Source organism: Palaemon carinicauda, chromosome 38, assembly GCF_036898095.1.
Source record: "Palaemon carinicauda isolate YSFRI2023 chromosome 38, ASM3689809v2, whole genome shotgun sequence".
In the NCBI taxonomy this organism is placed as follows: domain Eukaryota; kingdom Metazoa; phylum Arthropoda; class Malacostraca; order Decapoda; family Palaemonidae; genus Palaemon; species Palaemon carinicauda.
Window position 1 is genome coordinate 37,832,827 of NC_090762.1, and position 25,059 is coordinate 37,857,885.

Here is a 25,059-nt window from a genome sequence, read left to right on the forward strand (position 1 = left end):
TGGTGGTTAGATGCAAATCAAGTGTTCTAAATATAAGCACAGACCACGAGCATTAATCCCACACCAATTCTGATACTTTCACAGGCTTTACCACACAAGGGAAAGGAAACCATTTTATTTGAGGCTGACCAAGTCGACATGGAATCCCTGGGAGTAGCAAAGTCTCTCTCTTCCCTTGGTTGAATGCAATCGTTCATTCAATTTCTTGTTCTTCAATGTTCAACTTCCTGCTGTGTAATTCTACTTTTTCTGATATTTTTTTATTGAAATTTCTTTGCACATCAGTTTGATTATTATTAATTTCTTTACTTGAAAGTGGGTGCCTACTTATGGTCTGTACAAATAATTCTCTAGCTGATGGGGGCCTTGGATTCTTGTGCCATTTCTTATTTGATTATACTTTATTCCATTACTCTTCATACAGTTTCCTTCACTTTGGAAATAAGTGCTTGTTACTTCCACTAGTAATTAGCAAATATATATTTCTTCTTTTTAGTGACAAAAGGGCACCCAAGCAGCACAGCTTTCTCACCCTTTACCACTAAGCCATTAGGAGACTTGAATTCTCAAACTTTAATTAAAAGGCCAGACACAGTGGTGAAGTCACTCCGGTCTATATTGGAAGACTTGTATAAACGTTGATTTGAGCCTTTAAAAAAATACAAATTGCGGTACTGTAGTTTATTATATTTTTTAAAAATTCAGTTAAAAAGATAAATTTGCAATATCAAAGTTAGAAAATAAGATATGTAAGCCAAATTGCTAGTCCAAGGTTTGCTAGATAAATATTATTAGTATTAAATGTACTGTACTAGTATATACTATCAGTACACTTTTTTCTATTCCTTTCAACTATTATCCATAGAGTTCATCATCAATCATGCGGAAGTATGTCCACCTCTGTAAATAAGGAATATTGTGTTTGAAAAGAGGCTAGAAGGAAACCAGAAGCTCTTCTGTGCTTTTAAAGATCTAGAGAATGCTAATGATAGAATACTACGAGAAGTAATATTTAGGTGCTTGAGGAAGAATTATGTCCAGGAGAAGTTGGTTAGAATGGTAGAGATGATGTACCAAATAACAAGGACTGAAGTAATATCAGATGTTGAGGAAACAGAAACCTTTGAAGTTAGTATTGGATTACACCAGGAGTAAGCATTGAGACCATTTTGGTTTGTGGTGGTCATGATGTGCTTGAGAGTAGATTAGAAAAGAAGTTGTGGGAGCTGCTATAGGCAGGTGATTTGAAGATTACCACTGAAAATGGGGAATGATTGATTGATTGATTTGAAGTTGTCTGGCATCCTGACATCAAATGTCATTTATGTTGATATCGTTTATTATAAATAAAGATTAAAAGAATATTAAATTAAAACCAGAGAAGTAAATATGTTATAAAAGTTAAATAGCATTAAGACCTGCTTCTGATAAAAATTTAAAAATGCCACTAGAAGTCAATATGTTATAAAAGTTTAATAGCATTAAGAAGACCTACTTCTGACATCAATTTAAAAAAGCCACTAGCATTGTGTGACACATCTTGTCCAAGGATCTTGGCCAGGATAAACCTGCCATCCTCACCTCAAGCCTCAAACAGATATCTATTTCTCAAGTTATTACAATTGGGACCTTCAATCAACAAATGCCTCACTGTTAAAGGTACCAAGTAGTAGTCGCATTACGGTTGGTGTTGGCCCTTCAGAAGAAACTAGTGTGTCAACCGTGTGTGACCAATGCGGAGACAACAAAGAGACATCTCCCACTTACGGGCCATCATGTTATATCTCCAAGGAGATATGACATTTGTTACCTCTCTCATCTTATTGCCGTCTAGACTATCAGAGTGCTGTTGCCATTGCCAATTATTACAAAACAATTTCTTGATGTTAAGAAGGAAATCATTAAAGGGAATAGGATACCTTCTTGGTAGCAACTCGGATGCGAGGAAGACAGAGTCAAGAGTCTGGAAAGGTGGGGCTTGAGAGTAAATGTGGATAAGACTGAAGCTATGGTGACCAGTAAAAGAAAGTAGGGACAGGATAGCCATGCACTAAAGTAGAGGCTGGGTTATATAACAGGTGGAACAATTTACATACTTGAGATCTACTACAAGTCAGGAGGGAGAAAGCGAGGGAGAAATTGAGAAAAGGATAAAATCAGCCTGGAATTAAGCAGGGGGGAGGTAGCACGAGTATTATGGTATAAGAAAATGTCAATCATGGTATAAGTCAAAATCTATTGCACAGTAATAAGACCAGTGTTAATGTATGTATTGGAAACATGGGGTCCAAGACAAAAAGAGGAAGCAAAGCTCGAGTAAACAGATATGAGAATACCGAGGTGGATTAAGGAAATATTACAGCTTGAAAGATTGGAAGATGATTAAAGAAGAAGCATGGCAGGCGTAGTGAAGATTACAGATGTGATAGTGTCAAAACGAAGATGGTGTGGGCATGTGTTGAGGATGGATGATGCAGAGGGAGTGAGGAGGGACCTGTTAAGGGGAGAAGACCGAGAGGGAGGCAGAGAATTTGATGGAGAGATAAGGTGAAGAAAGATACGGAGAGAAGTGGATGCTGTTGATAGAAGGCATTGGAGAGGGCGCATCAAGCAATCAACCCCTTAATGTAGGGATAACTGTGGGAAAGCTTATATTCGAATATTGCTGTCAACTTTCTCCACACACAGAAATTTATACTGTAAAATGAATGAAAAAGAATAACACAAAAGGAGGGACCACTACCTTTATTGATGTTTATACTCTGTATATATATGTATATAAACATGACTGGCAAATCACAGTTTATATGTCATAAGACATTCCAAGAAATTAACTGCAAATTACAATCTGAAGTACGAGGCTTAATTTAAAAAGGCAAAACTCCTCAATTTCTTGGAAATCTTCCATTAAACTTTTCACTTCCTGAAAATAGGGGAAACCGTCAAAAGGCAAAACTGGGAAACTTTTTCGAATACAAGAAAAATATGCGAACCTTTTACCATTTGTAGCCATCCATGATGCAATAATATGACTTCATATATAAGCATACTGTACTGATTAAAACAAGTAACTTAAGATTCTACTTACAACAAACCACTGACAACAAAGCTAACTTAAATATTCAATATGGACTATTAAACCTTAAAACGCTTGTTATTTATATCAGAGTAATTAAGCAACGAAAATATTGTAATGGTGATTTCTAATGGAAAAAGTTATAAAAATTTTCACAGCAAAATAGCACCAAACAACTCTGACATAAATAAAACACACAAAAGCCTCTTTCCAAAATACATTCAAGTTAATCTAATGGTTATATATATATATAAAACATACCCTCATTCTAATGATGGAAAAACACTATTTGTAGATAAGATTTATCAAAGAGCATTGAAAATTACATTTTTCCAAGTTAACGCCTCACAGTAGTCCAGCCTTCCTCATCGGGTTCTTCACGCGGTACTCTGGGTTTTTCTGGACGAGGCTCCTCTTTGCGGGTATCTTCTTTGGTTCGCCATGCGCTGCGTTTTTCTTCACGTACTTCCTCTTTTTTCTCAACAGGTCGGTCACGATCATCCCGAGGAGGACTGAGTTTGTATAGAAATGAAATTATTACTGTATAATTATAAGATAAGTTTAATTGTCAACACAATGTTTCATTGGATTGGATTTATGAATTTAAACAACAAAGCTATGGTGCTGTGGCCTGAAAAAATTAAAAAAATATATTTATACATATTTGGAAATGAAATTCTGATCTTTATACACTTGAGAAAAAACTTACCGTTCCCTTGCTGGAGGAGGGGCTGCAGACCGCCAAGATCCACCCTCATCTGATCGTGATGGACCCCGGTCAGCATCTCTCCTATCATCTGGATCCATTCTTCGGCGGCCATAGTCACCCCTGTCGCCCCTTCCACCAAAGTCTCTATCACCACCCCTTCCTCCGAAATCTCTGTCACCGCCCCTTCCTCCGAAATCTCTGTCACCACCCCTTCCACCAAAGTCTCTATCCCTCTCTCTGTCACTCCTTCCAAAGTCTCTGTCGCCTCCACGATCCCGGTCCCAGTTACCTCTGCCACCGTAGTCCCGGTCACGACCAAAGTCTCTGTCACCCCCACGCCTGAAATCTCGGGTATCTCTATCACCCCCATCTCTGTCTCCACGTCTGAAGTCCCTATCACCTCTATCTCTGTCTCTGTCTCTATCTCCAAAGTCTCTTTCAGACCTTGCAGGACCACGCCTCCAATCGCCAATACTCTCTCTCTCTCTGCAGAGAGAATTTAAAAAATTTAAATTCCTTAAAAGATGTTTGGATTAATTATGTTATTTCTGTTGTGTAATCATAATCAAACAATAAAAAATATTTTTTTTTTCCTTTTTAGTCCCAAAATGATGGTAGAATTTTATAAAACTAGAGAATACAGAAAAAAATAAAATATGAATTGGTATGTGAAATTAAAAATAAGATAGGTTTGCTATAATGACATCACTTTTATTTGTTTCCTAGATGTGAGATAGCTGAGATAGCTTATGTAAAATTAAAATATTAGAAATTATAACTAGATCAGTAAATGGAAAAACCTATGTTAAAGCAAAGTGCAATATGGATTTTCACCGACTTAAAAGAATCTAGTTTTTGGGGATAAAGGATTCTTTCATTACAAAATAAGATATACTATTTACACAACACTAGCAAATACATACCTATCATCCCCTCGGCCACCAAATCGGTCATCACGATCTCGACCAAATCGGTCATCTCTGTCCCTTCTAAAATCTCTTGGGGGTTCATCTCTCCTGATATCTCGATTTCCGCGATCCCTGGGTGGCGGAAGAGGTTCATCTTGACGAATATCCCGATTACCACGGTCCCTTGGAGGAGGTTCATCCCTAATTGGCATACTTTTTTCTTCCACGTTACCGCCCTCCTCACCCTCTTCCTTTTTACGCCATGCATCGAATTTTTCTCTCTCCTTCTCTCGCCATAAACCTGAAAAGTGCAAGTTTCCCATTAAAGACCTTGTACATTTAAATGTTGGATAAGTTATAAAATCTTTTGTTACTTGAGTGATTTTATCTCCAATTCCCAAATCTTAAAAGCATCCTTTAAGGTGATGGGCTACTGTAGTACTTTTAGGATGTATCAAAAGATTCTTAACACCTTCACTATGATGACATCGTTATACGTCAAAACATCCCTGGTAATACACACCACAACGTTCGGATAAGTCATCATCATGATTATCAATATTAATCTGAGGCATTACTCAAATGCCTGACACCACCCGCTTGGAGGCGTAGGGAGCCTCACATCCTACTATACCACCAACTGAAACACTTGTAATTCTAGTCCTTATTCATGATTTTGTAAGGTCTATTTTAGTGTATTCATTGGCATAGTGTTCAAATCACAGAGAAAGCTCCTCCGCCTCTGAATACCACAAGTCCCACACACGAGACTAAAAAGTTTTACCGGTAATGCTGTCGACACGCGACGAGATTTGTCTTTTACTTATATTATTCCTTTTTTCTCAGCTACCATTTCTACAAAATATCATCCCCTTTATGTCTTATATATTTCATATTAATATTGTTCATTGTCTTCACTAGTAAACGTTAGCCTACTGATACAGACCACTAACGCACTTGATATTGTTACTCGGTGTTCCGATGATGGGAATACTGATAATAAGATTACTCGGTAACATGCCTAAAGGAAATCCTTCCGTTTGCCACCGCGCTTCCACCAAAAATATGACGTCACAAGACACGTGACGTAAACTCTACAAAGAATGATTTGCAAAATATATAAATCCTCTCATTTTTCTTACAAGAAATGAAAGAAAATACTAACTTACCAAGCATAAGTATTTAATTTTCATAATGTAAAAGAAAATATATTTCTAAGGAAATATTTGTCCCCTTAGAAATATTTGTCCTATTAGTGTACTTTTTAGATAAATATCAATATAATATATATTAAATAAAACTAGGGTAGAGTTAAATTTAAGCTCCGTAGTACCCATAACAACCGATCAAGGCCCACAAATTACTTTGTATCGTTACTAGACATTTCGATAATGGGAATACTAATACTAATCGTTAGCCTATTGGAAGGACGGTCACTTTCCGCCGGTAATATGACGTCACCAGACGTATGATATGAACGACAGATTTCAAAACTTTTCTTAAATGTGCTTTTTACTGAAAATGAATACAGTACTGTTTATTATCAATAAAAGAAAATACTAATTTACCAAGATTAATCAGTTTAATTTTATACAAAAAAAATATATTTCCAAGGCAACATTTGTCATTATGGTACTTTTTCCCATAGACTTGTGATGACATCACCCTGAAAAAATGTCGTAAAGTTGTAGTCGTAAGTCTAAGAAGGCCTGTGTAAAGTTTTTACTCTTTTTTATACAAAATAAGTGCTTTACCAATACTTTAGAAAAATTATAAAAATTCCTGAAAAATTATTCAATAATCACTTCACGACGAACGGAAAAATCACATCGGTTATTTAGAGCAAAACACTATGGGAAATAAAGTAACTTAATAATTGCTAATGAAATGATAGGAAATTTTTCCCAAAATTTTAAATCTCGTCATGAATTTTCTTCCTTTAAAAAAAAAAAAAAAAAAAAAAAAAAAAAAAAAAAAAAAAAAAAAAAAAAAAAAAAAATTACAGGTATTTTAACTTCGGTAATTCTTTTACACGAAAAAGAATTGACTAATTCTTTCACAGCATAACTAATTAAAGATTACTTCAGTGGAAGCTAGGCGCTTCATGTACATCGCTCAAGTATTCATAATAAAGATCTAAACATCTTGATATGTAGAGTATCTTTCATAGATCCAGTACGTTTTTCTACCAGTTCCGAGTGGGGGGGGGGGGGGGGAAATCACCAGCCAATTTAAAAGTATAGCCAATGAAAAATTGTTTAACATGTTCTCTCAAGTAGCCGATGACATCCTTTTAAATAGTATACTGTCCATGTGTTCTAAATTTCATATGCTACTTGAATAATGAAGATCCATTATTTTTCATACTAAATACACATAATAGTTTGGCTTTGTAAACACTTGCATATGCAGATGCTAATTTTATTCAATTAATTCCATCATCTAAATGTAGATCTGGGGTTGCTGATTCCCTTAATTAAGATTAACTAAAATCATGAAAAGAAAAAATCCAACAAAGATCAAATTACTAAAACATTTTACATTTCCAACATACCTGCTCCACCTCTCCATAAACCTGAACGTTCACCTCCTTCTGAGCCGCCTTCTTCCCGGTCGACCCGTTTGGGTGGGACCGAAGATACAGAACTCGGGGACTCCTTTACTTCGTCGCGAGAACCTCCTCGGCGCCATCCATCATCATTAACCGGACGTCGAGTTACTACCTCTTGCTTCTGTTTTTCTTCTATTGCCCTTTCACGCTCTAAATTTCAAGTAACAATGCCATAAATTCATAATAGGATAACTACTTATAATGATAGGACTCATTAAGTTTTTGTACCCAAAATAAATATAGCGTCAATGTTCACACAAAATTACAGCAATTTCGCCTCAGTTTTGAGAAGTTTCTTTACTTTAGCCTTTGTGAAGATATATTATATCTTACTAATTGGCAACCTTCCTCCACTTCATGTCATTTAAAGGCAAGTTGTATCAGTTTAAAGATAAAAACATACAAACCATTTTCTAAAAAGTACTTACTAGTCCCAACTCTTTGTCATGAAATATCAGAGAAATTAAAATTGTTGTCAAACCAACCATACATACAATAGGCAAATCTACAGCACCAAGTGTCCTTTCTCTCTTCTCGTGAACAATTTGTATACAGCTTGGAAATTTACAAGTGAGTAAGGATAAGAAAAATTAAAGTAAAGAAGTTTTCTAAAGAAAAAAAAAGGTATTACTTTAAAAAGAAAATCCACATAATGTAGGATGGTCTACATTTGTATTAATCTATAAAAAATATCAATCTCCCTCCATAAATAGCTATAGACAATGATTCACCTTTCTATGATGTTTTACTCCAAATGGTAAAATATCAAGTATTATGCTATTCACCTTCAATAAAAATGCACCTAAATCCAAGGTATCCGAGACCAGCCAACCTTTCAAAAATAAAAAATTCCACCAACTAACCTGGAAAATGGAAATTAGGAACAAAAAACAGAATACTAACATGAAAATATAATAGGAGCAAAAGAGGCACAACTTCTTGAATGCTATACCAAGCAACGACCAAAGTCAACAAAAGCCCATGACCAGTAATACAAGCTGTCTACCAAGTATCCAAATTCTAAAAGAGGTACCCAACTATTCCTTAAAATTCATCCTAAATACCATTTAACATTATGGATGTAATGAATAAGTTAAAAAGATGTAAAATTGCCTTATGTATGCATGCATGCATGTCCTCAATTCTTCTTGAAAGTGATCTTGCATGTAAATAAAAAAAGGGCACAGCATGCATAGGATTTGAACATAATGTGAAACATTAATATAACATTTAGAAATCTACCTCTCTGCAATTCAGCCTGGCGATCCAGCACAGCCTTCCTAGCCATGTATTCAGCTTCTTCCTTTTCTCTCTGTTCCCGTTCCCGCCTCTCTTCATCTTCTCGTTGTTTTTTAAGTTCTTCATCTTTACGCCGCTGTTCTTCCTCTGCCTTGATGCGGTAATAAGTTTCACGTCTCTCGCGTCGCCTTTAAAGAAGAGAGGTTATGCAGATTTTCTGGTATTTTCTCCTAACAGGGAACTAACAACATATATGATACATTGTATATTTTGGTTTCACAAAGGTTTGGTATTTTCTCATACTGTCGAACTCGGACTGTAACCTCACATCAATATGTGACCACTAATACAATAATTAAAAATTCATCCTTCATTTCTACTTTATGAGTAGACAAATGTGACTAATATAAGCTAATACAAACTAAAACAATAAGAAAAAACTATAGGCTAACTTTCTATATGATAAAACTACTGATCACAACATTTAATTCACCTCTGTTCTTTCCTCTCAGTAAGCCGGGTCTTTCTTTCAACCTCCAGTCTTGCATTGAAATCATTCAGCTTCTTCTCAATTTCAGAGCGCCTTGAAGACTTCAACTGGCTTAAGAACTCGTCACGGTCCTTGTGCATTTGCTGAAGTCGTTTACTGTGCTCAAGACTAACTTGATGTTCTTCAATAAGTTTTTTCACACGCTCCTCCTCCTGACATTTCCAGAATTCCTTATCTCGTTCCTAGATAAAAAAGAATAAAACTCATTCAAAATGTCAAAATACTGTATGATTTAGAACAAAGAAATCAAGGTACTCTTCCTGTTAATTGTTATAGTGCATGTACAATTATTTGAAAAAATTTTACATGTTTCCAAGGCCCTATTCATTTATATCAAGAATTTTAATTATATGAAAAAATTTCATAACATTTCGAAGGCCCTATTCATTTACATGAGAATTATTCTTATAAACTTGAAATAACTCACCTTTTCCTTTTCCAACATTTCTTTCAGTAGTGGAATTTCCACGAGCCTCTTGGCTCTCTCAAAATAGTCAACCTTCTTTTCTTGAGATCTCAAACGTTTCTGCAAATCTTGTCTCTCTTTCTCCAATTCTTCAACCTGCCTTTGGAGGATTTCTTCTGCACCAAGAGTAATAAGTTCCTTGAAATCAACAAAGAAAAAGAAAAAAGTAACTTGGAGGTCATCATTCTGAAGTACAAATAATAATAAACTCAACTCTAGAGACTTGAAGTCTACTTTCTAATTTAAGGTTCTAACATTATGAAAACAAACATTAGTGATTAATAATGCCAAACACTAACAACAATACTAGATTATCAAAAGCACACAACAACTTAAATCAATACTTTTCCCTACTAACAAACTAAAAACTATGTAAAATGTATATAGAAATTAATATCAGAAATGCACTAAGGTGCAATATTCTTTTAGTACACCAAAAACATGTTAAAAAAAATTATTAGGAAATCTCACAGTATGAAATATTTGACAGGCAACTAGCAAACCATCCCCTCAAAAAGTAATGTTGAACTGCAGCAGTTAACTTATTCAATCGCCACAAATTACAGGTAACCTCTATACATGTAAAGTACTGTCCTGTACTACAAAATCAATTGAATTATAAAAATACTACCCATTAATACAGTATTTTCAGTACTAAGATATCAAACTAGAATACAACTAGATTGACCAAAACGAAAAACTAATATTACGCCTTTTGTAAATCACAATCAACAAATCAATACCATTTTGCTGTCCTCTACGACTTGAAGAATAAAATATTAAAACAAATTCTATATTGAAAATAGTTCACGAAAACCCCATCTTTCTCTACCAATGGAAAAAAAAATTGTAATCAAGATCCACAGGACAGAAAGCCGTTAACATTGATACCTACAGTATCTAATGCTATTCAGCGACTATTAATTCTGCACTTTGTTAGTTAAGCAACCAAAATTAACACAAGCTAACTCAGATGCAGGAACTTGTAGTAAATAGGGTGGAATAAAACATGGATCACAATTGAAAGACATCTTGCTATAAAGTATTCTTTAAGAAAGGAAAAATAGATTACGGCATTACTTTTTGTCTTCATTTAGTTTTCACCTACCAATCATAGGCAACTTATCAGTCGTATCTTTTAACCTAATTGTATTTCTGCCTTAACTCCTTTGGCATTGGCTGTCTACATTACATCTTCCATTTCAATGTTTCATTTTCTTCATTACATGCAATTTGCACTTTCAATGCATTATCGTCATAATCTATTTTTTTTTTTTTGCATTCTTTTCAATTTTGATATGATTAACATTGACCAATAAAAAAAAGGAAGGAAAAAAAAAGAGAGAGAGAGAGAGAGAGAGAGAGAGAGAGAGAGAGAGAGAGAGAGAGAGAGAGAGAGAGAGAGAGAGAGAGAGAGAGAGATGCATTATCGTCATAATCTATTTTTTTTTTTTGCATTCTTTTCAATTTTGATATGATTAACATTGACCAATAAAAAAAAGGAAGGAAAAAGAGAGAGAGAGAGAGAGAGAGAGAGAGAGAGAGAGAGAGAGAGAGAGAGAGAGAGAGAGAGAGAGAGAGAGAGAGAGTGTGTGTGTGTTCCTACATCCAAGTTGGAGCTAGTAGGGGTACAGTATTGTACAGTACTGTGATTGCAAACAAATACAGTACCTCAAATAATGCAATTCAGTAGTAGTAAATCCTCTAATATAATAATGCTGGCAAAAAAATTAGTAAATTCTTTAAAATGATATACTGGCACAATATCTCTGCACACACCCGATCAGCAATATCATACTTATATCAAAAAAGGCTTTTTCTATTATCAAGTCAACTTGGGGGGTACTAAAAATGTAATCTACGCCAAAAATAGAATCTCTAAAAATTAAAAAAAACTATCTTCCTAGAATGCTTGAAGAAAACTGCACACCATGGGGGGACACAAAACTATAGACAATCAATATCCTACAGGTAATATTTTCTCAAAATATGATAAGCTCTGCAATGACTGGATAAACAATTACACTGATGTAAGAAAACTCAAGGATGATCGATAGGGCTAAAAAAAAGTTAAGCTTGGCACCAACACCAGCTCAGTAAAGAGAGATCTCAAAAATATGTTACAACCTGGTTAAGCAAAGCTATATTGCGAGAAATGTTGATAAGCATCAAAATCATTAATCATGTTCGTCCAACGAAATTTAACACATTTAGTGTGTTATCTTTCTAGATAAACTCATCATGTTAAAAGGCCAGTCTTCAATGATAAACAAAACATACAGTCACTAGAATTTTCACTAGTAAACTGCATATATTATATGGACTATCATCATCCCTCCACTGATCACGGGAATTAGCTCAGATGGGTTGCGTAAATGTCTTCCTTGCTACTCTCGCCAGTCATAAATTTTCAATTTTACTAAAAGCTGACAACTTTGTTGTAGATACATCGAGGCAAAATATGTCTAAAATCAGGGGAAAATTTAGATTCTCCTTAAAGTTGACAATATATAAAGGATACTCTAATGGGTGTTATGATCTGAAGCAATCGCACACACAAAGAAATAGATTATTAGTAACATTAACCTACAAAATAGCAAACTAACATATGGAATAATCTAAAAAGACAAAGTTATTGTTTACTATTCTCCAACATTTACAAATGTATAGAATATGTCTTTGGTTTTACATCTAATGTTGGAAGCCCCTTTTCACACATTTTTGCAGCAGTACTGATCTATCTATATACCAAGACCAAAATTAGTAAGCATTTCTAAAAAAGACTGCAATCTGGTTTAACTTTCATTCTTTTAGGTTGAATGAAGATTTGTGATAATGATGTTAAAATAAGTAAAAAATAAGGTAGAAATTGGTGAGAAGTTTGGACTTGTAAAATTAGGATGTACAGTATATATATCTTGGGGGGAAACTCCCAGGTATCAAAAGTGGGGGAGATATTGTGCCAACTAAGAAACACCCACACACACACATCTAACAATATCACTACCATGTATGAAGAACTGCTGGGTTCTGAACCCGAATACCCAACTAGGTTCTGAAAGGAAAAAATCATATCGATATACACCTTAGAACTTGATAATCTACCTTTCAAAAAAAAAAAAAAAAAAAAAAAAAAAAAAAAAACAGTATCACAGTTCTTACAAGTTGCATAAATCTTCACCTAGGCATATGCCCATTCTTTGTTGTATTGAGTATTTCACTAGTCTTGAGAATTGAAATTCAATGTTTTCTCTCTACACATAAAAAGATTTTTTTAAAGAGAACATTAACTTTACAAGTGTCATTTGAGTTAAGAAATATACTTCAACCTGACAAAGTTTACTGCAAATTCTATATCATACCGCTGGTGGATGGAAGAAAAGAAACCTGTGAAAAAACTTCCAAACACTTTCTTATCATAATATAAAACGCTCATATGAAACCAATGCCCTTACAGACTAACCCCTTATCTTTAAGAACACAAGATCTATCTTGGTCTGCAGGGTTATATGTTATTTTAGTAACTATTCCAGCAAGCCCTTATAAGGCCATTCAAATATTCTCTACAAACTAAAGGATTAAGTCTAAGTAGACAGAGAACTATTTCCTCAAGTGAGAGGTATTTAATGAAAAAATCAAACATCATTCCTACTTCCAGGCATCTTAATAGTCTGTATGCTTTAACTTAAACTAATCTTGGCCCCAAAAACAAATCCATAAACTGTATTGCAAATGCAAGATTGTAGAAAACACTTCATTTATTGATATCAACAGGAGCCAATAAGATACTCACTAGGCTTACTAAAAACAAAATAAATGAATGAATGAATTTAAAAAAAGCATAACCCTCAGATACAATTCATCAATACAGTTTGCGATGTTACATCAACAAGCTTATTCCTCTTGCACAATTCAAATTTCATGCCATGTCTCAAATTTAGGTCAATGATTCAATTCCAAAAATGCTGTTTTCGACAAAAAAAAATTACCCTCCATTTACTTACACTCCATATTTCATTAATGCTCTTTCCTTAACATAGTAATCTAACTTCAGAAGTCTATCGGTTAACTATACCTGACCAGTCGATTGCAATGGCTCTAATCACCTGAATCAAATTTACATTAAAAATTGACAAAAAAATGAAAAAAATCCTATCTGGACCACTCACTCCAAATTACAGTACTGTATAACCCAACTAGAATCCTACCCAATAACTAATAATAATAAAATAAAACTTGGACAAATGAATGCTAGGCACTTGTAAGAAAATGTCCAAGAAGAGACTAACCTCGTCGCCAAACCTCTCCATCATCTTTTGACCTATGGTAGTGTTCTTCATCTGTTCTAGACGTTCCTTGATTTGCTTGGTGTGAATGATCTTCAATTGTTCCTCCTGCCGGGCTTTCTCACGCCTGCTTGCCTCACGTTCCAGTCTCAATTGCTCCTCTTCCCTTTGTTTCTTAAGCTGCTCTTCCTAAGAATGGAAATACAGCAAAAATGTAACTACAGTATGAATATAATATAAATATTGCAAGATATTTCATGGGATGGCATTACGGAAGGATCCTAATCACGGTATCTCTTTCATGCAATAAGGATGACGATAAATGTATTTACAGTGATCTTTCAAGTGTTCACAATTCTCTCTGCCTTTTCTATTAATTTAACTTTGAATTCTTCACATTTAGTTGTCCAATGTTTAATTCAACAGTTCCAATATTTACTTATTGCATAAAAAATCCTTTGAATGAATAGTCTAGTCTAGATCTTTGACTCAATCATATCAAAATAAGTTTCAAGTAACACTAGTCGGTTGAGTCCCTTGTCAGGCTGGGAGGAACATAGAGAGGAGACGTCCCCTTTTTTGTTTCATTTGTTTGATGTCGGCTACCCCCCAAACTTGGGGGAAGTGCCTTGGTATATGTATGTAACACTAGTATTAAAGGATTTTTGTACCTAAATTGTGCAAGCCCTATGGACATAAAGAAAAAGCGTTTTGTAAAAAATAAATTTTAGCACCATAAATTAACTTGCCGTAAGCCTACTCTGCTTGGCATGGTGTGTTTCATTATGTGATGAGAAAAAATAATACCCAAACAGTTTGACCAAGGAATATCTCTAACAACTAACCTGGGCACGTCGGATGCTTTCTTCACGTTCCAAATTCTGATTCTCCAACATTTCTTTCCTTTCTTCTATGATATGTTGACGCTGAAATGAAATAAAATCATATTTTACCCAGAATCACCAAAACACTTTTTTTTGGATACCAGGCTTAGATGTCAAAATGAACAAATCTAAAATATAAATGCATGTTAAATATCAAAAACATATATTGAACCTTAGAAAGTTCAATCATATTAAAAAAACTTTGATATATTCATAAAAAAATTTGTTCCATAAATTTCAGGGAAAACTTACCCTACACAAAGCTAACCTGAACATGAAATATTATAAGGTGCTCAACAGAGAATATGTAAGATTAAAAAGCACAGAGCAAAGAGGATTTTCATTTTCCCTTGTTTAAGATAAAAGTTCAAACTATGATATATAAACAACCTCAAAATTGATTTTCTTTATAAGTCAAGCTTTCATACAAAAACTCGTAAAAATAAGGTTAGATATAATTTATCCTCGTTGTTGTTATTCTGAAAATGTAATTTAAAGCAGAATAGTTCATTCTAGTGGCAACAAGACTAGATAGATTCCAAGTAAATGATGTTTCTGACTACAAGACTTCGCTTTAGTCTATGCCCTGAATACGTGTGACAAATCAGCCACAAACAAAAGATCGGCTCATGATCGCATTATTTCCTCACCTGTAAGATTTTCATGTGATCTCGCTGCTTTGTCTGATTGTAGAACTGAATGGTCTGAGCCCTCATAGACTCCATCTCCTTCTACAAAGAGAGAAAATAAAATAAGGTTAGTGGTCTTGTTCCTGTACCAACTAAACTTTAAACAGTAATTAAAACAGAGAAAAGCAACAAGCCTTTTACTTTAATGTACGGGACCACTAAAATAATATTGTAATCATGGATTGCTATTTACAAATTCAGCAAACCAGAACATGTAAAAAGTATAATGTTCATAACAAAACAAATAACATTTGAAGATATGAACTACTGTATCATAAGACATACAGGTCTTGAATGTGCATTCAGATCCTAATGTATACATTTCCACATACCTAAAAAAAAATCCTACCACAAAAACTATGAAATTCAACAGAGCACCAAAGTGAATAAAGCATTTCATGAAGTGTGAGTATTCCGACAACGAGCTGCCGTCATTAATGGAAATGTCTAAATCTGGACAAAGACAACAAAGCTATTTAAAAAAATAAAGTATGCCTTCAAGTTGAAGGAGCAACGATATTTTAACATTCACAATGGCATCATATGTAAAATGAGAAGTTTATTTTTTTCAACAAAGGTATTTTTTCTAGGACAACATTTTTTCAAGAGGTTCTTAAAGCACTTCTAGTTATTAATCTTTTTCATGTGGCATGAGTGTTGTAATTCAAGGAGTACAGTATTATTGTGTAGAGTATGGTTGGAAAAGTTTATGGTAGTTTCAATGAAAAGGATTAAGGATAAAACAGAGAATACAATCTTAGAAGTGCAGGGTGGTTTTAGGAGAGCTAGGGGATGTATAGATCAGATCTTTACAGTTAGGCAGATAAGCAAGAAATATCTAGCAAAAGGTAAGGTGGTGTATGTTGCATTTATGGGTCTGGAGAAAGCTTATGATCGAGTTGGTAGGGAAGCGATGTGGGATGTGCTAGGTTATATGGAATTGGTGGAAGGTTGTTGCAACCAGTGAAGAGTTTATACATAGGCAGTAAAGCATGAGGTAAGATAGGAAATGAAGCGAGTGGTTTCCTGTGAGAGTGAGGCTAAGACAAAGATGTGTGACATCGCCAAGATTGTTCAATTTGTTTGTTGACGCAGTTGTAAGAGAGGTGAATGCTCTAGTGATTGAAACTGATGAATGAGAGTGATCATGAGTAGGAGGTGAATTAATTGTTGTCTGCAGATGATACTGTACTGGTAACAGACTCGAAGGAGAAGCAGGGTAGATTAGCGAGAGTTTCGAAGGGTGTGCGACAGAAGAAGTTGAGTTAATGTGGGTAAGAAAAAAAGTTATGATATGCACAAAAAGGGAGGGAGGGTGGTGCGAGATTGAATGTCATGTTGAATTGAAAGTTACTTGAGGAAGTAGATCAATTCAAGTAATCAAATCTGTTGTTGCTGCAAATGGTGGAGTGGAAGCAGATGTATGTCAGAGAGAATAGAAGGTTAGGAAAGAATGTAAAGTGTGTTTTGTATGAGAAAATAATTGTACCTACTGTGATGTATGGATCAGAGTTGTGAGGGTTGAAAGTGAGAGACAGATATTGAATGTGTTCGAGATGAAGTTTTCGAGGAGTATGGCTGGTGTATCTAAATTAGCTAGGTTTAGGAGTGAAGTAGTTGGGGTGAGACCAGTCAAAAGAAATGAATTTGCAGCTAGACTGGCTATGAAGGTACTGAGGTGGTTTGGCCATGTAGAGAATGTTAAGTGGCTGTCTGTCAAAGAAGACAAATGGAGTGAAAAAAGCTCTGAGTGATAGGAGGATAGACATGGGAGGAAAAAGAGCATGCTAGAAATAAGAATAAATGGCAAGCAATTGTAACGAAGTTCCAATAATCCCTGCTGCTTCCTCCAGTTTCTTTGGTGACCGGTGAGGTAGCGGCAGTAGGGGATTCAACATATGAAGCTTCATTGTGGTGGATACCAGGGGTGGGCTGTGGTACCCTAGCACTACCAATCATACTCATCTGAAGCCCTTATCAGGATGGGAGGAACAAAGAAAAATAATCAACCCCTTTTATCTATTCAGCTACCCCCAAAAATTGGGGGAAATGACATGGTAGATAAAAAGATAAACTTCTCAACAATCTTGACAATAGACCATATTGCAGATAACTGCTGTAAAAAACATACGCATTATTGGGTAGAGAATATTTTTTTTCCTGTTGTAGCATATTCTCGAGATTTGGATCCATCATTATAAAAAGCATCTGTGGGACTTTAGGTCTTATATGTTCCACTGCATGCTGCTCATAATGATTGTTGCTTTAGGCATAATTTTCAAATAGAAAATACAATAACTGTAGAAGAAAGTACACCCAGGAAAGTGGTGAAAGCGGAAATAGTGTAAGAGTGAACTCTACTGAATGTTAACAGATGGAGTCATAAGAATTCCTTTGGATGTACTAAATACACATGCAGTAGGTGGTTTTCAAAGCCTGAACTATATTGGATGAAATATTGGAAAGATCAGATATTTGAGAACAAAGTTTTGATAGCCTGGCAGATATTAGAAGAGGATATCACTTCTTGTCATCTTTGCAATATACTGGTCAATGAATATTGAACTAACAAGAAAGTAACTGCAGTATGGATAGAAAGATAGCAAGACTTGGAAAATATAAATGCCTTTTAAAAGAAAGGAGGACTTTAGATGGATACATAATGCCTTTACTATTCTAAGGAAACAAAACCTTATTATTATCCTTATTGGCTGAGCTACAACCATTTTTGGAAAAGCAGTATGCTAAGTCTAAGGGCTCCATCTGGTAAAAAAATGAAAAAAAAAAAAAAAAAATACCCCAGGGAAATAAAGAAATAAATTATATAAGAAGTAATGAACAATTCAATTCATTCAAAAACCAGCATACTGCATATGAAGCAACAGGACAAAAACCCAGAGGAAGGTTTAAAGGCCTTTCACCAGCGGAAGAAAGTAACAGAAGAATGTCAAATAGAAAACACACACATATATATAGCTACAAAGGTCCCCTCTACACTAAAATAAGGAACAGAGAAGGCCAGGTCGTGACTGTTGATGATTCAGTTGACTGATCAGCACATGATAAAATCACCAGACAACTCATGTGAAAAGTTTTTTAGGCTGACAACAAACTTGAAATACAACCAGCAAATTGTGAATCAGAACTTGAAATACAACCAGCAAATTGTGAATCAGAACTTGAAATACAACCAGCAAATTGTGAATCAGATAAGTTATCCTCTACAGTACAAAAACCCTAAAGGATAAAATCAGGGAACTGTGGAAAAAAAAATTAGCGAACATCTAGACAGAGGACAACACAATGTGACAAGACCTCAATCGAAATGAAAACATTTATGAAGACTATGATGTTTATGATGTTTGATTATCTAGAGTTTCACAGTACAAACAAAAAATTCCATTAAGGCTAAACTACACAGGCACCAATATTTACCTTTTTACTATCTGGAACAATAAGGGCTAAGCAGGACTGCACAGCAGATCCCATTTGCACTAACTGGCAACGAATGGTTTCAGATGGTAAGGACTGAAGCATTGGCCCTTCCGGCAAATCCTCTCGCTGAGATTCACTTAGGTCAGCGCCGAAATGGACACACTCACTGCGATGATCTACACGTATCTGATTTTCAAAAAATGAGAATAATTATTCATATGCATCACACTGAGTAAAAATTTAAACACATCATAGCTTGTAAAACAAAACAGTTTACAGCATTAAAAATAAATAGCCTATTAATGTATATACAGAAAAAAAAAAAATAAATTCCACCCAGACATACATACCTGAAGATCATTATGGCGAACCAAATCTACAAGAATTCGTTCAAGGTGGAAAGCATTGACAAAAATGCTCAGTTCTAGCAGCCTCTTGAAAGTTATACTCTGATAAAGCTGAGAAACCTGCTTTACTAAACGAGTTATAGTCATCTCTTGCAAGGCGGAGACATACTGAGTCAAACCTGTGGCAAGAAGAACCATAATAAAGCAAAACCAAAAATACACATTTGCAAGAAGATACATATTTTATAAAAGATAAAGAGCATAAGGGAATCTTAACTTCATCTCATATCTCTCACACATGAGGTAACTGTTCCTGCAGGTTATTTCCATATATCTGTACTTTGAACGTCTTCAAGACATATTCATCATTTACTATGCAGTGGTGCGACTCTTCCCTCAAATTTATGTATGCTACATATACCAAATGGTCCCACACACACACATAAAGCAGACATTGCTAGTACAACATTCTTGTCCGGGTATTTTCTTGGCAAATTTGACGCTTTATGCATATCTAGTTATCGTCGCTCAATAATTTATGCATCTTTCAGCATAATCATAACATTTTAATTTTAAAAAGGCATATATAAATGAGGAGACAAAGAAATACAATGATGAACTAAAGAGAACGTGCAGAACTTTTATTTACGATACAATCAAGAAAATAACTTGTATTCTCTTCCTGAGAGAATAATAAAAAATTATGATGTTACACTAAATGAAATATTGAAAAATTTTTCTTTAAAATTTCTGAAGAAAAATCAACAAATAAGGATCCAGGTCAGAAAAGGGTTGCGTAAGGGACCGGATGTGCTTGCGTAAATATAAAAATGGATAATTTAGTAATAAAATTCCATTAAAAAATTATTTGTATCATAAAATCTTGACATTCTCTTAGCCATTAATGCAATAACCTGAACTTTGATAACTTCAAGCAGAGGTTGCGAGCCACTACCCATAAGCTGCTAGTCGGATTAATATCAAAACTAAAATTATGAATCCAACAGTTACGTACCTAGTTCCGGGTGCTCTTGAATCCACTCCAAATGCGTCTTCATTTTATTGCAGAGGTTAAGAGGATCAAATTCTACTTCCATAAGCTTATACAGGTTCTGCAACTCCTGAGGTACAGCATTTACTACATTGAATCGGATGAGATCTCTGTCAAAATAAAGATACATTTAAAATACACAAAGGAGCGGCAAGTCATTAGCATGTCGCTCAGAAATACGTCAACTTGCACGCCTACTTACCTAACGACAAGATTAACTATATAAATGAGTGCCATGGTTAAATTACATTAGTAAGGTCAAGGCTATAGGTTAAAACCTCATTACAATACAGTATCCTAAATTACAAAGCATCAATGAAATGAAGCTCTTACAATTACAATACTGAATGGAAAAACTAACCTTATCAGTGATACTCTGGTAGGTGGTTTTGGTAGAGACAAAAGTGTTGCCAATTTGTCAATTTTCTCCAGAGCAGACTTCTCGGTTTCAATAAAACGGTCAAACTCAGGATGGGCTGATGGCAAAGGAATAGCTAAGCATGCAAGCAAAACTATAGATGCCCGCTTGCTAACTTCCTCGGCTGTAAACAAAATATATAATAATGCACCAGACAGAAATAATATATTCAATGATACTGAATTACATAAGTATAAATATTAAAGCTCTTTTTAAAATGTTACCCATTTAATTACAAATTGCAGATGCCTCCTAACTAGATACCCATAACGAACTCTGGGTTTAACATAATCAAGGGTTGATGGAGAAAGGAACTGTTGAGCAGGATGACAAATCTAGTTTCATTGTTCATGTGTTCTTAATCTGTTTAATTTTGTTATTCACCATAATGTATAATATGACAAATTCGGAGATACGGGAGGAGAGTGATGGAAATGAAGGTACAGGGAACGAGAAGGAGGGGGAGACCAAAGTGAAGGTGGATGGACTGTACCAAGGATGACCTTCGATCAAGGGGATTAACCGGTGATGAAGTGTGGGACAGAAGTAGATGGAGAAAGCTGGCAACAAACATCGACCCCACACAGAAATGGGAAAAGATGCAGATGAAGAAGAAGATATATTCAGAGATAATTTGTATTTCATTATTTCCCTGTAATGGACTCAAAATATCTTGCTAAAAACCCTAAAGTCAAAGGTTGCGAATGTCAATAACTACAACAAACAGGAAGAACTTGGCTGCACATAAATACCTGTTATATTCTTTTTCTGATCCCTGAGAAGCTGGAATAACTTGAATAACGCTGCAGCATGGAAAAGCTGGTTGCCAGCCTTCCAAAAGACCAAACTCAGCTTCTGGTAGTAAGATGCCATGACATGTGGCTTGGGCATCTTTTTCGACTTGTTCATAAGGTCTGAGATATCTTCAATGGCTTTGTAAGCCTCTTGCCACAATTCCATCTTGATGGCATAATTTAGTTGCTCGAGTCTAGTTTCAAGATTCATCTGGAAAAATAAAACTAAATGAGCACAAGTTTTCTGCATGTTACAACAATAAATTAAGCATTTCAATCTAAAAAATCCCTAAACTGTGAAGTACTGGATATACTGCAAATAATTTGAAGAATATATCATATCAGTCACCTGTGGATAAAATAATTTTGAGTAAAACCAATAAAGATTATCAGGAGAAAACAGCGATCTGATCAATCCATATAAAATGCAATTCAATGCGATGTAAATATCAATATTTCACCTGTTGTGTTTCAGGGTTATTTAGATTAACAGCAGTTGCAGAGCCCTGTTGCTTCTGGATGTGTGAAAGATGGGTGCGGAGGTTGTCGCAAAGCTTCCTAAACTCGGTCTTACGACTGTATTTCTCACAAAACTTGAATGCCTGAAAAACAGTTTCTAATGAGTACGGATGCAAGACTCCTTTACTAATCAACATTACAGTATTTACAAGAGGCAACAAAGTCAATAGTTCAGATGTCACAGAAGTTTTTACCAAAATGTATTCAACTACACACTCTAAACTTCTTTAATACTCATAGATATCAGACAGTAAATGACATTTGTAATCATAACCTTATTATGACCAACTAATTTTTTGCAATACTGTACCTCAGATTTCAAGACATGTTGACTAACATTAGCATGTATGCACAAATACTGTATGTATACTGCACAGGATACATATCTTGTATCTATAGTTATTTTGCTTCATTAGAATTCAAACGTATAAAAAATTTATTTAATTTTAAAAACTTCTCTATTAAACAATCCTCCTTTGACAAATTATCCAAGATTTAGTGGAATATCAGAGTCCCAATATTCACTTGCTTCAAGCTTAAACCTGATGGTATTGTTGAAATTAACACAGAAGATACTGATATCTATAACCGCTAAAATACTAAATATGGTACAACAATTAGCATACATCACCTGTTTTGCAATATCATGATAGAGACGTTCAACACGGGAATTGGTCCTTAATAATTCTAAACACTGACGATAGGATTCCCATAAAAATTTCACCCACGGGGTCAAGATAGTCCTGTCGCTACGGTCCTGTAAGATATGACATGAATACAAATAAGTGAATAAAATATAAAACTTAACATAGTTACCCTGCTTGTATGATGACTCGATTAACATACTCTTTGCTCTCATAAAATGGCTAAAAAACACACAGAGGGTCCATAACTTACACAAACTTAACCCTTTTACCCACAGGCTATTTGGAAATTTCCAACCCTTAGCCCCCCAGCGTTATTTTTTTCCAAGCACATTTTCAGTATATTTCTTTTTAAATTGCTCTAACAGCCTTAATTTTTGTCATAGAGAGGTCAGGTTGGTCTCATTCTCTTGGAAAATGCCTGAAGTTTCTCAAAAAATTATCAAAAATAGGCAAAAAAAAATTTAAATTGCAGTTTTTTACAAGGATGTACCAGTACGTCCATGGGGGTAAATGGATGAGTTTTGTGAAACGTACCAGTACGTCCTTTGGGGGTAAAAGGGTTAATAGGTTCCAAGAAACTGTGTACAAGTCAAATTTTAACTTATGGCCTAGAGTAGATCTAACCTCACTCCCATACCTAGGATTTCCAGCTCTAAGTCAGCAAATAGTCCCGTTTCATGAAATAAACATTGGGTTATTGCTAAATACTACACAGTATTCTAGAAGTTTTATTCCAGCTGTTACCAAGTTGTGAAATGATCTTCCTAATCATGTAGTTGAATCAGTAGAACTTCAAAAGTTTGAAGTTAAGAGCAAATGTTTTTATGTTGACCAGGCTGACAAGAGTCTTTTTATAGTTTATATATGACATATCTGTTTTTGACGTTAATAGTTTATATAGGACATATCTATTTTGACAGTGTTACTGTTTTTTGGATGATTTATTGTTAATTTGTTCTCATCATTTATATGTTTCCTGATTTCCTTTCCTCACTGGGCTATTTTTCCCTAATGGAGTCCTTGGGCTTATAACATCTTGCTTTTCTAACTAGGGTTGTTGCTTGGCTAGTAATAATAATAATTATTATTCCCCACAGAAGACAGCAATGGAGAAGAATCAGAAACTAGGTTTTTAGGAGGAAAGAAAACCTGTGGAATTCTTTCCCTTTGAGGAAGATCTACACTGCTGTCCGCAAACTCCTGGGCATGACCACATGCCACCTACTGGTTTATCCATTCTGAGACAAAACTAAATACAACTTGAAAGCAAAGTTTTGGACATGGAGATTACAGAATGTTCACAACTTACAAAATTCACAGGTTCCAAGAAGCTGTTTGCTAGTCTAATTGTTTTTACGGAGAATATTGTTAAATTTTGGGCTAGGGTAGGACTCGCTTAACTCCTAATGCCAATATTTTCAGCTGCAAAAGTAGTCACCAGAGTCCTATTTCATAATGTTGTCTTGCTTACTGCATCAAATTATGAATGATTTTATTACAATATTTCATTATATACTTTTGATACAATATCTGAGATTCATTATTTCAGTTGGATTTGTGTTTGTATCCCCGAATGTTTAAAAGCCGAGGACCTTCTGTCCATCTATACTACTAGGCGGCTGAAGTCAGATGCTTTTAAGTTAGGTAGCAGGGGGGGTGGGGGACTTCCCCACCAGTAACTACCAACATGTCATTATGAATTATAACTTATAACAGAAATTTCAGGCTTCGCTGAAAACACACTCCTATTATAGGATGCGAGTCTGTGTAAGAACAAATATACTGTATATTTCTAAATAGAGGGCAATGGGTTTATTCATATCATATCAAATGCATTATTGCATCTGAAACATTATGCAGTTAAGCATTCAGTTGGTTTTCACTGATTCTGAGCACTCAAAATATTGACCTAAATGTACAGCAATACTTGATAGAAAAAAAAGTATAGCATCTTGACATTTATGAATTTCAATTTGATAATCAGTAATTTCAATAGAAAAGACTCCAATATAATGCAGTTCCATTATGGGTTCTTCTTCCTAGCCATGCAGAACTATGAATTAGACCCAATGTTTCATAATTTGAAATTTATTAACTTTCGAATTATAGTATATTATTTATACCACCATAAATTACAAGGAGGCTATTTCAAGAGACAACAAAATCATCTGTATCTTACCTGAGCATCTTCCCCAGAGACAGCTGACAATAGGATCTCTTCTGGAGTTGCCAGCTGATCAAGATCATCAATGTCCACAACAGCTTGGTGGCTCTCTCTTCGTGCTGCTTCAGTTCGCTCCTCAGCAAGAGACAAATAATGACGCACAACGGTTTCCAGAGAGGAAACATTCACCTGAAGATGTGACAAACATCATTATGAGTAATTGTTAGCAATACATAAAGCAGTATTAAAAACATCGTAAATAATGC

At 34.9% G+C, this 25,059-nt stretch overlaps 1 protein-coding gene across 4 annotated transcripts in view; it reads right to left on the bottom strand.

Annotated features, from left to right (window-relative positions):
* Window positions 1-2,730: 2,730 nt before the first annotated feature.
* eIF3a (eukaryotic translation initiation factor 3 subunit a) overlaps window positions 2,731-25,059 on the bottom strand; it is a 28,972-nt gene continuing 6,643 nt past the window's right edge. The window contains exons 3-22 of one of the 4 annotated variants that reach the window (XR_011041730.1): window positions 24,809-24,982; window positions 22,614-22,739; window positions 21,925-22,065; window positions 21,422-21,674; window positions 20,613-20,793; window positions 20,216-20,361; window positions 19,204-19,379; window positions 18,854-19,039; window positions 15,380-15,460; window positions 14,691-14,771; window positions 13,849-14,034; window positions 12,567-12,614; window positions 9,521-9,697; window positions 9,037-9,275; window positions 8,547-8,731; window positions 7,248-7,454; window positions 4,709-4,994; window positions 3,786-4,271; window positions 3,338-3,588; window positions 2,731-2,923 (exon numbers count right to left, since the gene is read on the bottom strand). Coding sequence is in view for 3 of the 4 variants with exons in the window: in XM_068362079.1 (XP_068218180.1) it covers window positions 3,414-3,588; window positions 3,786-4,271; window positions 4,709-4,994; window positions 7,248-7,454; window positions 8,547-8,731; window positions 9,037-9,275; window positions 9,521-9,697; window positions 12,567-12,614; window positions 13,849-14,034; window positions 14,691-14,771; window positions 15,380-15,460; window positions 18,854-19,039; window positions 19,204-19,379; window positions 20,216-20,361; window positions 20,613-20,793; window positions 21,422-21,674; window positions 21,925-22,065; window positions 22,614-22,739; window positions 24,809-24,982 (3,534 nt within the window). In the remaining variant the exon portion in view is untranslated. Of the gene's footprint in view, window positions 3,589-3,785; window positions 4,272-4,708; window positions 4,995-7,247; window positions 7,455-8,546; window positions 8,732-9,036; window positions 9,276-9,520; window positions 9,698-12,566; window positions 12,615-13,848; window positions 14,035-14,690; window positions 14,772-15,379; window positions 15,461-18,853; window positions 19,040-19,203; window positions 19,380-20,215; window positions 20,362-20,612; window positions 20,794-21,421; window positions 21,675-21,924; window positions 22,066-22,613; window positions 22,740-24,808; window positions 24,983-25,059 lie in introns of all 4 variants that reach the window. The other 3 variants (XM_068362079.1, XM_068362078.1, XM_068362080.1) reach the window with 3 other exon arrangements.